The sequence below is a fragment of the Mustelus asterias genome, chromosome 8 (genome assembly GCF_964213995.1).
Source record: "Mustelus asterias chromosome 8, sMusAst1.hap1.1, whole genome shotgun sequence".
NCBI classification, from domain to species: Eukaryota; Metazoa; Chordata; class Chondrichthyes; order Carcharhiniformes; family Triakidae; genus Mustelus; species Mustelus asterias.
In genome coordinates this window covers 82,550,983-82,565,974 of record NC_135808.1, presented here as the reverse complement: position 1 = coordinate 82,565,974, position 14,992 = coordinate 82,550,983, and the positions used below count along the sequence as shown (strand labels likewise).

Genomic DNA, 14,992 nt, shown 5'->3' with positions numbered 1-14,992 from the left:
TACAAAGAGCAATGATATCAACACTGAGCTCTGCAGAACATGGTGGCTGATCTCCAAACAGATAAATCCACATGCAACTATTTTCTATCTCCACCCTTCAAGCTAACTCTCACTCAGCTCAATATATTATCACCAATGCGAGAGGCTTCAATCTTGCAGAGAAGTATTCCGTGCAGTTCCTTATCATTAATGTTATTTGCAATCCAAGCCTGAATGTTGGCCAAATATTGCTGCAGGCAGGCACAGACTGATCTATTATCTGAGAAGCTGCGATGGGAGAAAATACTGTGCAACTATTAGTGAACATCCCCCACTTATGACATTATGGTGAAGGGAAGGTTATTAATAAAGCAGGCAAACATGGTTCAGCCTACATACTGCTCTGACAAAACAAGCACAGCAATGTCTTGGGGCTGAGATGATCTGCCTCCAACAAACAAAAGCACTTTCCTTCATTCAAATTATGACTCCAGCCGGGGCGGCGGGGGTGGGGGTGGGGGGATGAATTTTCCTCCAATCCCCATTACCGTACTTCAGTTTTGTTACGGCACCTTGATGCTACATTTGGTCAAATGCAGCTTGATATTGAGGGCAGTCACTGTCCTCCTGGTGGGTGAAGGAGGAGTTTGGGACATTGGCTGAGAGGTATGATTCTGTGAGCAACACTGTGTCAGATTAATGCTCGACTTGTCTGAGAGATGGCTCTCACAATTTTGGCACAGATCAGCAGATGTTAGTGAGGAGGACTTTGTAAGACCAACAACCTTGTTGTTTCTGAATCTTATGGTTAGGTTGATGCCGAGTGGTTTGTCCAGTTTTATTCTTATTGTACTCATTTGCAGAGCTTTGATACAACTGAGTGACTTGCTAGGCCATTTCAAAGGGCAACCACATTTCTGTGGGACTCGAGTTACTTGCATGCAGATTTCCTTCCCTGAAAGGGCAAGAACCACCAATTGGGCTTTTAATAACAATCCGATAACTTGATGATACTAGCTTTTTATTCCAGATTTCGTTGTTAACTGAATTCAGATTCACAACTGACATGATGTAATTTGAACTCACGTTTCCAAATTATTAGTCCAGACCTCTGGATAACTAGTCCCATAACATAACCACAATGCTACCATGCCTCCAGTGCAGTGAGATACTAAAAATACAAAATACAAGGGGCTCATATAAAATGTGTCCCATCTAGTGGATAGTTCTTGGGTGAATATCATCTGCCATGGATGCTCTATTTTCAGGTTCTGAATTCTGTCTAAAGCAGTATGTTCATTTTTGTTAATATTACGAGTTTAATTAATATAATCATTAAATTCTACCAGTCATGCATTACCTTCATGGCTGAAGGATGGCTGATGCAAAGTACTCACTTAGTACTTCCACCTTACTCTGAGTCTTTCGTAACACGTCCTTGAATACCTTTCAATGGCTCGATACTGCCTTTGATAGTTCTTTGACTCTTCATATAACTGTAAAAGCCTTTCCCATTTCTTCCACAATCGCCTACAATCCTCTTTTGTGTTATCATTTTGGCTGAGCAAATAGCAGCCTGTGTTTCCTTCAGCAGTTACTTGTACTTTGTTCAGTTAAATAAAAGTGACGTCACAGGTGGAGAAGGCGGTGAAGAAGGCATATGGCATGCTTGCCTTTATAGGACGGGGCATAGAGTATAAAAGTTGGGGTCTGATGTTGCAGATGTATAGAACGTTGGTTCGGCCGCATCTGGAATACTGCATCCAGTTCTGGTCGCCACACTACCAGAAGGACGTGGAGGCTTTGGAGAGAGTACAGAGGAGGTTTACCAGGATGTTACCTGGTATGGAGGGGCTTAGTTAAGAGGAGAGATTGGGTAAACTGGGGTTGTTCTCCCTGGAAAGACGGAGGATGAGGGGAGACTTAATAGAGGTGTTTCTACCTAACTTGTCTTTGAACATGAATAGTCATTCACCTTGGCTTTTCCTTACCCCACTACTTAGTGTTCATAATTGACAGCCACATTTTTCTAACATGTCCTTAAAAAAATTCCATTTGTATGCTAAATTGGCCTCATCATCACCAACAAACAGAGTTTACCCTTTCCAATTTACCTGTTCTAAATCACCTGCCATTTTGGCAAAGTATGCCCTTCTGAAATCTGGTATGAGTGTTAGATTTCCAGTGCTTTTAGTTCTACCAGCCAATTGAAACTGTATAATGCTTTGGTCACTGTTGAACCAACGTTCTCACACATAGAGGTAATACAAGGTTAGGCTCACAATAGAAGGTCTGATCTAACAGATAATTATCCTTGGTTACTTCATTGACATGTTGAATTAGGAAAGTCTTGTATATTTTCACAAGATTTTAAACTGCACTGCCCACCATGAGAAAGATAAATAATGGGTGGAATTTTCTGTTTCTTGCACAGAGAGCCAGCTGAGGTGAGAAAACCAGTGTAGAGCTCGCAGGCTGCACAGTCGGCCTTTCTCACCACATTGTGTGGCACTCTGTGCAGGAAACATCTGCAGCCGTGGCCCACACTGTCACACTGGTGGGATGGGACTGGGAAAAAGCTGCATTGCTGAGAATCCCAAGTTCGGGGTGCCAGTTTTAAAGGGTACCCCGATCTCCAATAAGGAAAAAACTGTCCCCGCCCCCACCTGCCCCTCCCATGGACACAAGAAATGCCCCCCTCATGCACAGGAGGAACACCCCCTACCCCCTGATGGACATGGGGAACCTTCCCCCCCCCACACACACACAAGGAGAACCCCCACCATGGATAAGGGAAACTTTTCTAATGGAACTTCTCAGAGGGGGTCCCCTCCCCTTTGGCACTGCCCCGGCACCCTGACTCTTCCTCCAACTTTGCCCCATGGGGGGCAGTGCCAGAGTATTGCCCAGGCATGTCCCGCTTCTCCTGGGGGCTATACTTACCTGTACATCCCTGGTGGTGTTACTACTCAAGCTGATTTTCGTTTAACTTTGTATGTCATTGTCTTCGCCTGGTTCGCGTTTTGCAAAAACAGTTGTAAACCTCGCTGACATGACATCCCACCAGCAAGGGGGGGAATTCCTAATGTGGGGGAACAGTATGGCAGGAAAGCCCTTCAACAATGTTAATTAATTCAAATGAGGTTCCGGCATGGTGGCACAGTAGTTAGCACTGTTGCCTCACAGCGCCAGGGTGACTGTCTGTGTGGAGTTTGCTTGCTTTCTCCATGTCTGCAAGAGTTTTCTCCGGGTGTACTGGTTTCCTCCCACAGTCCAAGAATGTGCAGATTAGGTGGATTGGCCAAATTAAACTGACCCTTAGTGTCAGGGAGATTAGCAGGGTAAATACATCGAGTCACGGGATAGTGTCTGGTGGGATTGCTGTTAGTGCAGTCTTGATGGGCCGAATAGCCTCCTTCTGCACTGTAGGGATTCTACGATTCTATGATTCCTGACCTTTCTGGGTGGGAACCTAGATATTTCACCGGCGAGGTTGGGGGAGTGAGAAATCAGAAAATAAGATCTCGCTGGTGAGTTTCTCGTTTTTTGACTCTCATGATTTTTGCGCTTATGTCACCATTTGCCCTCGTGGTGAACGCGAGCACAAAATCACAGCCCGTGTGTTCCTGAGTTCTAGGAAAATTCAAATTGCCCATCAAACATAACTATGGCAGCAAACCTTTACCTTTGATGGGAAAAAAAGCATCTGGATTGAATTCAAAACATAATATCATTTTCAATAATTTCACTAGCTGTGCATATCCTGAATTTCAATACCTATTTTGAATTATGCATTAATATTGTTTGGGTCATCATGTAATATTTTCTCTCCGTATCAAAGTCTTATTTCAAATCTTCCCTTTATCCTACATATGATCTTTGTTTAGCAGGAATAACAACTCGAAGATATGAGAACAAAATTTATAACACTCAAGTGAGATGTGACTGAAAGGGTTTCCAATTACACCACACATACGTGGAAGTGAATGTGTAGAATCAATGTTAATTTCAGGGTCACTGGTCTAGACTGTGGTCTAACTGATGCTAAGTCAAGCAGTGGAAAAGAGTTGGCTGCAGTGAGGCAATAGTGATATATATTAATTAGTTCAAGGTGCCTATCCCAGATTAACCTGCTGGAAAACAGCATTGTGCCTATTAATGACCAGGTTTATTAAATTTTCAAAAAAAATTACATTTTGGGATTACACTGGGGTAGGGGACAGAAATTAAGGCCGGGATGTAGCGGCCACACTAGCCGCGGACACAAATGATGCAATGGCCACTAAATCTCACAATAGGCCCAAAACAGGATTTGCACCGGCAAGATTTCAGTTTATGATCTTCCCTGCCTCCTCTAATGACGTGATTAGATTCACACTCAGGAAGGGCGTGAGCCTAATTAGAATATTTTAAAAACTAACTTGAATGTAGGGTTTGACGCTGCTACTTCCGCCCTCACTGTATTGTCCCACCCAGCCGCGTGACATCATGCTGGCACCAATCACGAGTAGTTTTCAAAAACACTGGGGCGCGCAGGTAGTTGAAGCCCCCAGGTGGTGAGGGACAAGGATGGGCAGTGCCTGTCACTTTGACACTGCTCCATGTCAGTGCCAACCTGCACTGTCAGGGGTGGGCCCTCTGGGGAGCCACATTGTGGGGGGTTCCCCTTACATGTGGTGGGGCGAGGGTGCATGCCTCAATGCCAGTGAGGGGGGAGGCCCGATGCCAGTGAAAGGGGGAGGGTGCATGCCTCCCTCCCTCCAGAGGCGGCAGCATGGTGGCACAGTGGTTAGCATTGCTGCCTCACAGCGCCAGGGACCCGGGTTCGATTCCCAGCTTGGGTCAATGTCTGTGTGGAGTTTGCACATTCTCCCCGTGCCTGCGTGGGTTTCCTCCGGGTGCTCCGGTTTCCTCCCACAGTCTGAAAGACGTGCTGGTTAGGTGCACTGGCCATACTAAATTCTCCCTCAGTGTACCCGAACAGGTGCCGTAGTGTGGCGACTAGGGGAATTTCACAGTAACTTCATTGCAGTGTTAATGTAAGCCTTATTTGTGACTAATAAATAAACTTTAACTTTAAAGAGGGAGGAGCAACGCCTGTGAGGATTTCTTCTGCTGGCTCAGTGGCTCGGTGGACTACCTACAATGGCATTCAGCCACACAGTCCAAAGTTTATTGATGATCTGAGCTGTTAGCCAATGGAACTGAGTCGTAGCTTCAACTGACCTGTGTGCTCTTATGTGGGCAATGACATACAAAGTTAAACTAAAATCAGCTTGAGTAGTAACACCCACTGGAAAGAGGGCATGTGTGAATATGACAGAGAACAGAACTGGCAGTGAAGTAACTCGGCACACATGGAGCAGTTGAACCAGGAGCGCTCCTCATCACAATGGATGTCTCGGCACTCTACACCAGCATTCCCCCATGACGATGGCATTGCTGCAACGGCCTCAGTGCTCAGCGCCAACAACTGCCAGTTTCCAGATGCAATTTTACATCTCATCCGCTCCATCCTGGACCACAATATCTTCACCTTCAACAACCAGTTCTTCATCCAGACACACGGAACAGCCATGGGGACCAAATTCGCACCTCAATATGCCAACATCTTCATGCACAGGTTCGAACAAGACTTCTTCACCGCACGGGACCTTCAACCGATGCTATACACGAGATACATCGATGACATTTTCTTCCTTTGGACTCATGGTGAACAATCACTGAAACAACTCTATGATGACATCAACAAGTTCCATCCCACCATCAGACTCACCATAGACTACTCTCCGGAATCGGTTGCATTCTTGGACACACGCATCTCCATTAAGGACGGTCACCTCAGCACCTCACTGTACCACAAGCCCACGGATAACCTCACGATGCTCCACTTCTCCAGCTTCCACCCTAAACACGTTAAAGAAGCCATCCCCTACGGACAAGCCCTCCGTATACACAGGATCTGCTCGGATGAGGAGGATCGCAACAGACACCTCCAGACGCTGAAAGATGCCCTCATAAGAACAGGATATGGCGCTCGACTCATTGATCAACATTTCCAACGCGCCACAGCGAAAAACCGCACCGACCTCGTCAGAAGACAAACACGGGACACAGTGGACAGAGTACCCTTCGTTGTCCAGTACTTCCCCGGAGCGGAGAAGCTACGGCATCTCCTCCGGAGCCTTCAACATGTCATTGATGAAGACGAACATCTCGCCAAGGCCATCCCCACACCCCCACTTCTTGCCTTCAAACAACCGCACAACCTCAAACAGACCATTGTCCGCAGCAAACTACCCAGCCTTCAGGAGAACAGTGACCATGACACCACACAACCCTGCCACAGCAACCTCTGCAAGACGTGCCGGATCATCGACACAGATGCCATCATCTCACATGAGAACACCATCCACCAGGTACACGGTATATACTCTTGCAACTCGGCCAACGTTGTCTACCTGATACACTGCAAGAAAGGATGTCCCGAGGCATGGTACATTGGGGAAACTATGCAGACGCTGCGACAACGGATGAATGAACACCGCTCGACAATCACCAGGCAAGACTGTTCTCTTCCTGTTGGGGTGCACTTCAGTGGTCACAGGCATTCGGCCTCTGATATTCGGGTAAGCATTCTCCAAGGCGGCCTTCGCGACACACGACAGCGCAGAGTCGCTGAGCAGTAACTGATAGCCAAGTTCCGCACATACGAGGACGGCCTCAACCGGGATATTGGGTTCATATCACACTATTTGTAACCCCCACCGAGTTTCACTGGCTGTCTTGTCTGGAGACAATACACATCTTTTTAGCCTGTCTTGATGCTCTCTCCACTCACGTTGTTTTGTTTCTTAAAGACTTGATTAGTTGTAAGTATTCGCATTCCAACCATTATTCATGTAAATTGAGTTTGTGTCTTTATATGCTCTGTTTGTGAACAGAATTCCCACTCACCTGAAGAAGGGGCTTGGAGCTCCGAAAGCTTGTGTGGCTTTTGCTACCAAATAAACCTGTTGGACTTTAACCTGGTGTTGTTAAACTTCTTACTGTGTTTACCCCAGTCCAACGCCGGCATCTCCACATCAGTGAAGTATGCCCCAGTCGAATAGTCCGCTAATGTTTAAAAGGCTAAACTAATATATGAAGAATTATCACTTGGGTCCACATCTGTGAAATCCTCCTGCCAGTCTGTTAGGAAGGTGTTTGTGGGGGTGAGGAAGTGGCCGGGGGTGTTTGGGGCGGGGGTGGATTAGGTGGATAAAGCAAATGTTGCCATTCTGAATGACAGACAGAAAACAGCAGAATTGTGCAACCAGTTGCTTATTGATATGATAAATCACTTTGAAAGGCTTGCCTTGGCTACTTCAAAAAATAACTTTGACATTTCATCTTCCCATGAGCCGGGACAAACTATGTGCTACGCTTTTACTTTCTCTCACGACATTCTGAAAACTACTAATGGCATCAGGTTAATGTCAGGCAAAATCAATTCTAGAGCTTTGAAAAAAAAGTAGTTATTCATAGCACCCTCAGCAAGAATGAGCTGTTCTTCAAAGAAACCAGACGTACAGCTGTTTTGTATTATTCACTATTATTCCAAATTACAACAATCTTCTGCAAAGACTGTGTTCAAAGTCCTCATGTTGTTTCTATTGCCTTTTATTGTTTTAAGGAAGCATTCACTGTAAGCCTATATAACCCGATATGAATTACACATGACAGCCACTGGAGCTATAAAAGTCATATGCTCTTTACACAGGCTGCATGATTGGAAATTTACATATTATATGGTATTAACAGCATTGAAACAGATTGCTGGCCCAGTAGGTCTATGCCAGTGCTTACGCTCCACGAGGTTCCTCCCAAACTACCTCATCTAATTCTATCAACAGATCCTTCAACTCCTTTATTTTCCCTCAAGTGCATATCCAGATTTTTGTCAAACGCATCTATGCGACTCACCACAACTACGTCATATGGCACCGAGTTACACACTCTGACCGCTTTTTGAGTAAAGGAATTTCTCCCGAATTCCTATTGGATTTATTAGATTTTAGTCTAATTCAAAGCGGTTTTTTACTGCCAATTAACTTGCCTGAGATTTGTTAAAGTGAATGTTGTGGGAAATAATAACAGCTGTTAAATATTGGGGAAAATTAGAGAATCTTACAGCATAGAAGGAAGACATTCAGCCTGCCGTGCCTGTACTGGAACTTCGGAAGAGCTATTCAATTAGTCCAACGCTGCTGCTCTTTTCTCTATAGCTTTGCATTTTTTTCCTTTCAAGTATTTATCCAATTCCCTTTTGAATGTTACTCCTGCCAGTGGGAAATTTCTCCCTATCCACCCTTTCAAAAACCCTTCATAATTTTGAACACCTTTATCAAATCTCTCCTTCACCTTCACTGCCCTAAGAAAAGCAACCCCAGCTTCTTTATCTACATAACAGACGTCACTCATCCCTAATATCATTCTGGCAAGTCACCTCTACATATTCCCCAAGTTTTGGACATCACTCCTAATATATGTTACCCTGAAATAAATTGTGCTGTTCTTAATGTAATAAAGAAACTTTTAGCACAATTGAAAGCATGCATTGTGCTTGTACATAAACTGTGTAATTGTTTTTCTTCAGCTGGTTGCCATTGAGTGGTTAAATGGCATATAAGTCACTGATGAGGCATTGACATGGAAGTTTCATGATATGTGGCCCCAAAGACAATAACTTGATCACCCTAGGCTCATCACAGGACAAGAAGAGTTAGAGAAGATAACAACCATATTTTTTCTAACTGGTACAATTTGGGAATACAGTCCGTGTACCTGTTCAAGGATCCAGAAACCAAACCAAACTGATTGATTTGTTAAATGGTCAACACCAAGTATTCTAATTTTCTACTGGAGTCCCAACATAAGGAGCAAGTTATTAACTTTAACCTGTTTTAACTTTATTTAAGGGGTGGCACGGTGGTTAGCACTGCTGCCCCACAGCGCCAGGGGCCTGAGTTCGATTCCCGGCTTGGGTCACTGTCTGTGTGGAGTTTGCATATTCTCCCCGTGTCTGCGTGGGTTTCCTCCAGGTGCTCAGATTTCCTCCCACAGCCCAAAGATGTGCGGATTAGGTGGATTGGCCATGCTAAATTGCTCCTTAGTGTCAGGGGATGTATGTAGGGCAAATGTCTGGGGTTATGGGGATAGGGCCTGGGTGGGATTGTGGTCAGTGCAGACTCGATGGGCCGAATGGCCTCCTTCTGCACTGCAGGATTCTATGATTCTGTAGGATTCTAAGATTCTTTGCAAAACCCTTTTGAAGCACAAAATGGAGTAAATACAGTAAGTGATATACATATGATTCCTGCCGAGAGAAGAATTACTGATAATTATCTATTATATGGCACAGTATATGGTATTTTATGTGCTCTAATATTTGATGATCACATTCTTGTTAAATCCATGTTTGTGCTATTTTAATGGATTAACAACTGTGTTAAAATAGTGGTGGCGGTAATAGGAACATAGTATTAGAGATTAGTCTAGAGTGGAACTGAAGTCACTTTGTGTTACTTTTTAGAATTCCAATTCGTCAGAGGGTTGAAAAGGAAAGTGATCAGGTTGGGAGGATGGGCAGCGATTGACAGGGGAGAAGAACTGCTTTGTCAACAATTGGGAGCAGGCTAAGGCTCGGATCAAAGTTGGAGGGGGGATGGGTTATGATTGTGGTACAGGTGGGATATCAGCAGAGATCAAGGTGGTGGTGAGGGAAAATGAGGGAAAATTACCTGCTTTACACTAGTACCGAAAATCAGAATTGTTCTCAGAGACATATAAAGGGTGTACAACAAATTTAATTCTCAGCTTCATTGCAAAAAATATCATAACATCACTGCACAGGACAGAGATACTTTCACTTACTGACTACAAGGACCCCCCGAGGTTAGCTGGTAGAGAATGAAGCAGTCCTCCTGCTTACACCTCTGTACTATAGCAGGGTTTCTACTGAAACTCAAGCTGCAATGAAGGTGATGAAAGATATATTGCCTCTAAAAACTTCAAATGAGGACTTTAGAGGTGAAAAGAAATTCTGATCTTTCCATACGCCAGAATTATCACTAGGGGGTCCCAGTAACAACCAAATAACCTAGAAATACTAGCTCTACTCTAGTGCCTTAGCCAACTATTTTTGTAACTGTATTCTAATTATGCAGTTAGTTGCTTTCTCTTCTTTCTTCCTTTTATTATTGTTTTACCTAATGACTAATGAAATCCCTCTACAGTCTTAATTGCCAATAAAGTAGTCCAGAAGAGTAATTTCACACTGGAGAACTGCAATGGAAACATTTAGTACAGTTGGTCTTTTTAATAAAATTTGGAGATTATTAAGTGGGTCCCTTTGCCAAAACAAAATACCAGTGATTGCGAAATACTGACTCTGTCTTTTGTCTTGGAACAAAAGAATGATTGTTTTTCCTCCCAATAGACAATATTCATTTCTCCTAACTCAGATCAAAGCAATTCCTTTCATTGATAACACCAGACGGTGCTGAACTGTATCAAAAACATTGCAATACGAATTCCAACAGGAACCCACGCAGTCCATGAAAATAGGGAGATAAAATGGGGGTTTTCTTAATGGTGAAGGGTGTAATGAGACATTCAAATCAATGACACAATCACTCCAGTGCTAATGTAAACCTTCATTCTCCACTCCTTTGGGTGAACAAACTCTTTAAGATAAAGATCCCTGTGTTTGGGAAACTGCAGTTGTGACTGACGACATGCGCCAATTATTGATGACTGCAAAATATTAATGGATGGTTTCCTTTGCCCCTCATTTGGGCATGCAGTTAATAATTTAATCTTACTTTATTACGTAGTCTCCTTTGATGAATGTTATGTAAATGATCTGCATTACCCCTTCAAATACAAATAAAGAGATGCTTGTAAAAAGTGATTGATATTTTGATAGGTCTACACATTTCACATTCGATTTTAATTGCTGAACCTCAGAAGAAATTGATCATAGGCTAATTTAAGATGGTTGTCAGGAAGTGCTTTGTCTCAGACACAGAAATAAACATTTGGCATGAAATTCCAAACAGGATAGCAGAAGAAGGCATTCTGGAACCATTTATTAGAGTTTCATGCCATGTTGGAGGAAATTGAAGTTTTTGTAGATTGATGAGCTAAGGTGAGATGAATGACCTTCTTATATTTATTGGAAGAAAGATTGAATCAACGTACCTTTTCAAATTCTCTTAATGTGTGCGTCTGCAATGGGAGTCCAGTCTCCTTTGTGTCTTTCAGAAGAGCTGAGAAAAAAGACAAGAGATATGCACTTGAAACTGAAATAAAGTATCATATGATGGAAAATACAGAGAAAATATTAGCATGTAAAGGAAGATAATAATTCACTTTGACCCAGACTCAATCCAAACATTATTGTACACAGAAATAAAGCAAATCATCATGATATATGATCTGAATTTAAAACACTGCTGCATACAGAACTATACGACTTACTATAATATAATATGACCGTACTAAGAAATATAACAATATTATTGAAATATTGGGATACATTTTCAACTTACTGTCCAGATGTAAAACTGATGATGGGGGATAGGCCATTTATCACAGAAATGGACCAAGCTGCATTTCCTCAATGGAAATGAGAATCAGGAGGTTTCTTTAAAGGACAGCCAATCTGCAATGACAATTTACTTCAAGGCTGTAAATTGAAAACCTATGTTGCTCTGTCTGGATCAAGGGATTTGGATGACGCTGACAAGGCCCATTTATTGCCATCTCTGACTGACCTGAGAGCATTAAGGCTGAATCAAGTAAAGTGGGATTGAATTCACATGTATTCCAGGTAAGGGAGACAAGGTCCAATCTCTGATGGACATTAGTGAAGTAGTTGGGGTTTTAATGATAATCTCTGACAACTTTCATGATTATTTTTACCTAGGTGCCCAAAGGTCAGATGGACAGAATTCAAATTCCCAACATGTCGTAGTGGGATTTGAACTTTAGGCTGCATTGAACCTCCAGTATATATCCAATAGTCCCATTCCATGTTAACATGTTGAATGAGAATTAGGATCAGAGACAGGCAGATTGAAACCCTTCTTCATACAGAAAGCTTTGTGTATTTTTAAGAAACTGCATGCATCAAAATAAGTCACATTTATAAAACAGTAAATCTGAATCCACGTGAACATGGCTTGACATATCTTTTTACAAGCACACTGAAATACTATATAGCAAATAGTTATCTGAAATATATGCGGTATAGGTTACTGCAATGAAGTAAGCAGCAACCTGTCCAATAAATCACCACAATAATTGCTGAGCTGTTTGTGCTAATTCAACAGTTCATTTAACATTGATAACACTAATGAAATAACTATTTACGGCATTTGAGAACATTGGGTAAAAATTTGTCTTATAATAGCGGGTAGCTGTGAATAAGCAGTTCGATTTACACTCGACCCGATTTAGTTTTCTATTCACTTTGTGTCAATGGAAAAGAAGATGGTTCAATGCCACTTTCTCAACAGTAACTAGAGATTGGGTGATAAATGATGAGTCTCGCTAGCAGCATACGTATCCCAAGAAATGATTTCAAAAAAAATCTAATGCTCTGTCAATTCCCTAATGCCCGTTCTGCGCTATTGCCCAACATGAATTTCTCATCCATAAGATCCAAATGGATCATTGTCTAAAAACAGAACAGTTCCTTGGACCAATTGCTTCTAGGCCTTGTTACATAAACAGAGTAGGTTGGTTGGACACTGTTTACACAAGATGAATGGGAGTTAGATTTCAAAGCAGATCTCACAGATGAAAAGGCAGTACATCAGGCTGCAGCATCACACAAACTTCTCAGCATGCAACGGAAAGAATGACTGAATAATGCATCTACTGATGGTGCAGGTGTTTGACTGAAAGGGTTTCACTCAGGAATTGAGTACTGTGAGATAATTAAGCTGCTTAATCTTAACTCAATTGGAGCTCACTGTCTCCAATCCCAGTGCAGCTTATCACAACAGACTCATAACATGAGGGCTCCATTCCCAATATGGTGCCCAAAGTTCTCAGGTCTTCTCCAAATTATTGTAACTGGGCTGTGTTGCCAGGAGATGCAGGCTCATCATAAAAATGTTTTTTAAAATTTATTTATTCATGGGATTGGCCGCCATTGGCAAAGTCAGCGTTTTCTGCCCATATTTTCCATTTTTAATTGCCTTCGAGAAGGTGGTGGTCAGCCAACTGGGGGCTTGCACAGCGACCTTCTACACAAGTATGTGGTGACCTCTGGAGCACTGAGGGGAAAATTTCAAACTGTCACCCACATGGGCACAAAGTAAGTGGGGAAGTATCTTCTCAAAGTCACAGTGTGAATCCCAAAACCTTTCCAGATTCAGTACTCATTTGAATTGAGGTAGTGGGCCTTCTTCAGTCACTGCACTCCTCATGGTGATAACACTTGCAGGATGGAAACAACTAGGAAATCCCAGGAGGAGGCCATTCTACCCATCGATTTCATCTGGTTTTCTGTAGAGCGATCCAATTGGTCCCATACTCTCGCTCTATTCCCGTTGGCCTGCCAGTTTATTTTTTTTAAGTGCCTGTCCAATTTCCTTGTCATTCCAATCATTCACTGTCTCTCTATCCATCATCCTTGTGGACATTGAGTTTAGGAACCTATTACTACTTGCTGTATTAAAAAGATTTCTGCTCATATCCTACTGCAATTTTTGTCCACATCTAAAATCTGTGTCCCCTTGTCTTTGTACCATCAGCTAATGGGAACAGATTTTTGTGTCTGCCGTATTTAAGCCTATAGCCACTGCTCCAAGGATTAATCTGGTTAACAGATTAACATATTTAAATAAGTATTTAAATATGCCGAGTCCATTTGAGGCCAGATTCTCCCTGCTCACAGGATTCTCGAATCCTTGAGCATAGCGGGAACCCAGTGAGAATCACTACTGGTCTCCACAAACGGAGACCATATGTGACGGCCAGGCTGCGGGGTTCGGAGGCCATTGAAGCCCCTGATGATTGGGGAAATGGCTGGGCAGTATCTACCTGGCATTGCCAGAGTACCTGGTGGGTACTGCCAAGTGGCACTGCCAGGGTGCAGGTAAGATAGCAAGTGGGCATCGCCAAGGTGGCACTGCAGGGTACCAGGTGGGCACTTGACAGGTGTCAGGGGCATTGGGGTGGGGCCTGAGGGGGAGTGGCATGAAGTGGGGGTTCATGAAGGGGTCACAAAGAGGGAGTCAAGAATGGAAGACATGAAGTGGGACACATCGGGAGAGCTCCAATGCCCCGATGCTGGTAATCTTTGTTGGGGGGTGGGAGTGGGGAAACATGCTTTCAATGGAAGGGGTTCCCGATGACCACGGGGGGAGGGAATGGGGTCTTCAATTTCACTTTGAGATCAGGGCACCACTAAAAAACAATGCCCGATCTCTGTGAAGCCGGACTTGCTGGCATGTTTAGGCCCCATCTCTCCTGGAATTGGTGTGAAACTCGCCCCTCTCCCAATAAAAGGTTAAGTGTGGGATAATTGCAATCTGATTCCCATGGGAATAACATTGGTTTCTCACCTAAAATAACACTTAAGTTCCGTCCTATGACATCTCTTGTTAGCCAAGTTAGACTCCCTTTCCTGCTGGGTTTTTGTGCCTTAAAGGAATATAAATTTATTGGAAACCATGCATTAATTCTTTAAATGCTTGCCATTGCCTGCCTGCTATCATATGCTTTAATGTAGTTTCCCAATCTACCACAGCCAACATGTCCCTCATACCTTTGTTTCATCTACCTCGATTTGAGACCCTAGTTTCAAATTGAACTACATCACTTTCAAACTTGATGTAAAATTCTATCATATTATGGTTATCCTTCCCTAGTGACTCCTTTACAACAAGATTATTAAATAACCCTTTCTCACTGCAACATACTAGATCTAAAACAGCCCATCCTCGACATACTGTTC

At 43.1% G+C, this 14,992-nt stretch overlaps 1 protein-coding gene across 2 annotated transcripts in view; it reads right to left on the bottom strand.

Moving 5' to 3' along the window:
- Nucleotides 1-14,992, bottom strand: part of pde4dip (phosphodiesterase 4D interacting protein) — a 425,654-nt gene that overhangs the window by 349,230 nt on the left and 61,432 nt on the right. For both annotated transcript variants that reach the window (XM_078218377.1, XM_078218378.1), the window contains exon 3: nucleotides 11,224-11,291. In XM_078218377.1, coding sequence (XP_078074503.1) covers nucleotides 11,224-11,291 — 68 coding nt within the window. The remainder of the gene's footprint in view (nucleotides 1-11,223; nucleotides 11,292-14,992) is intronic.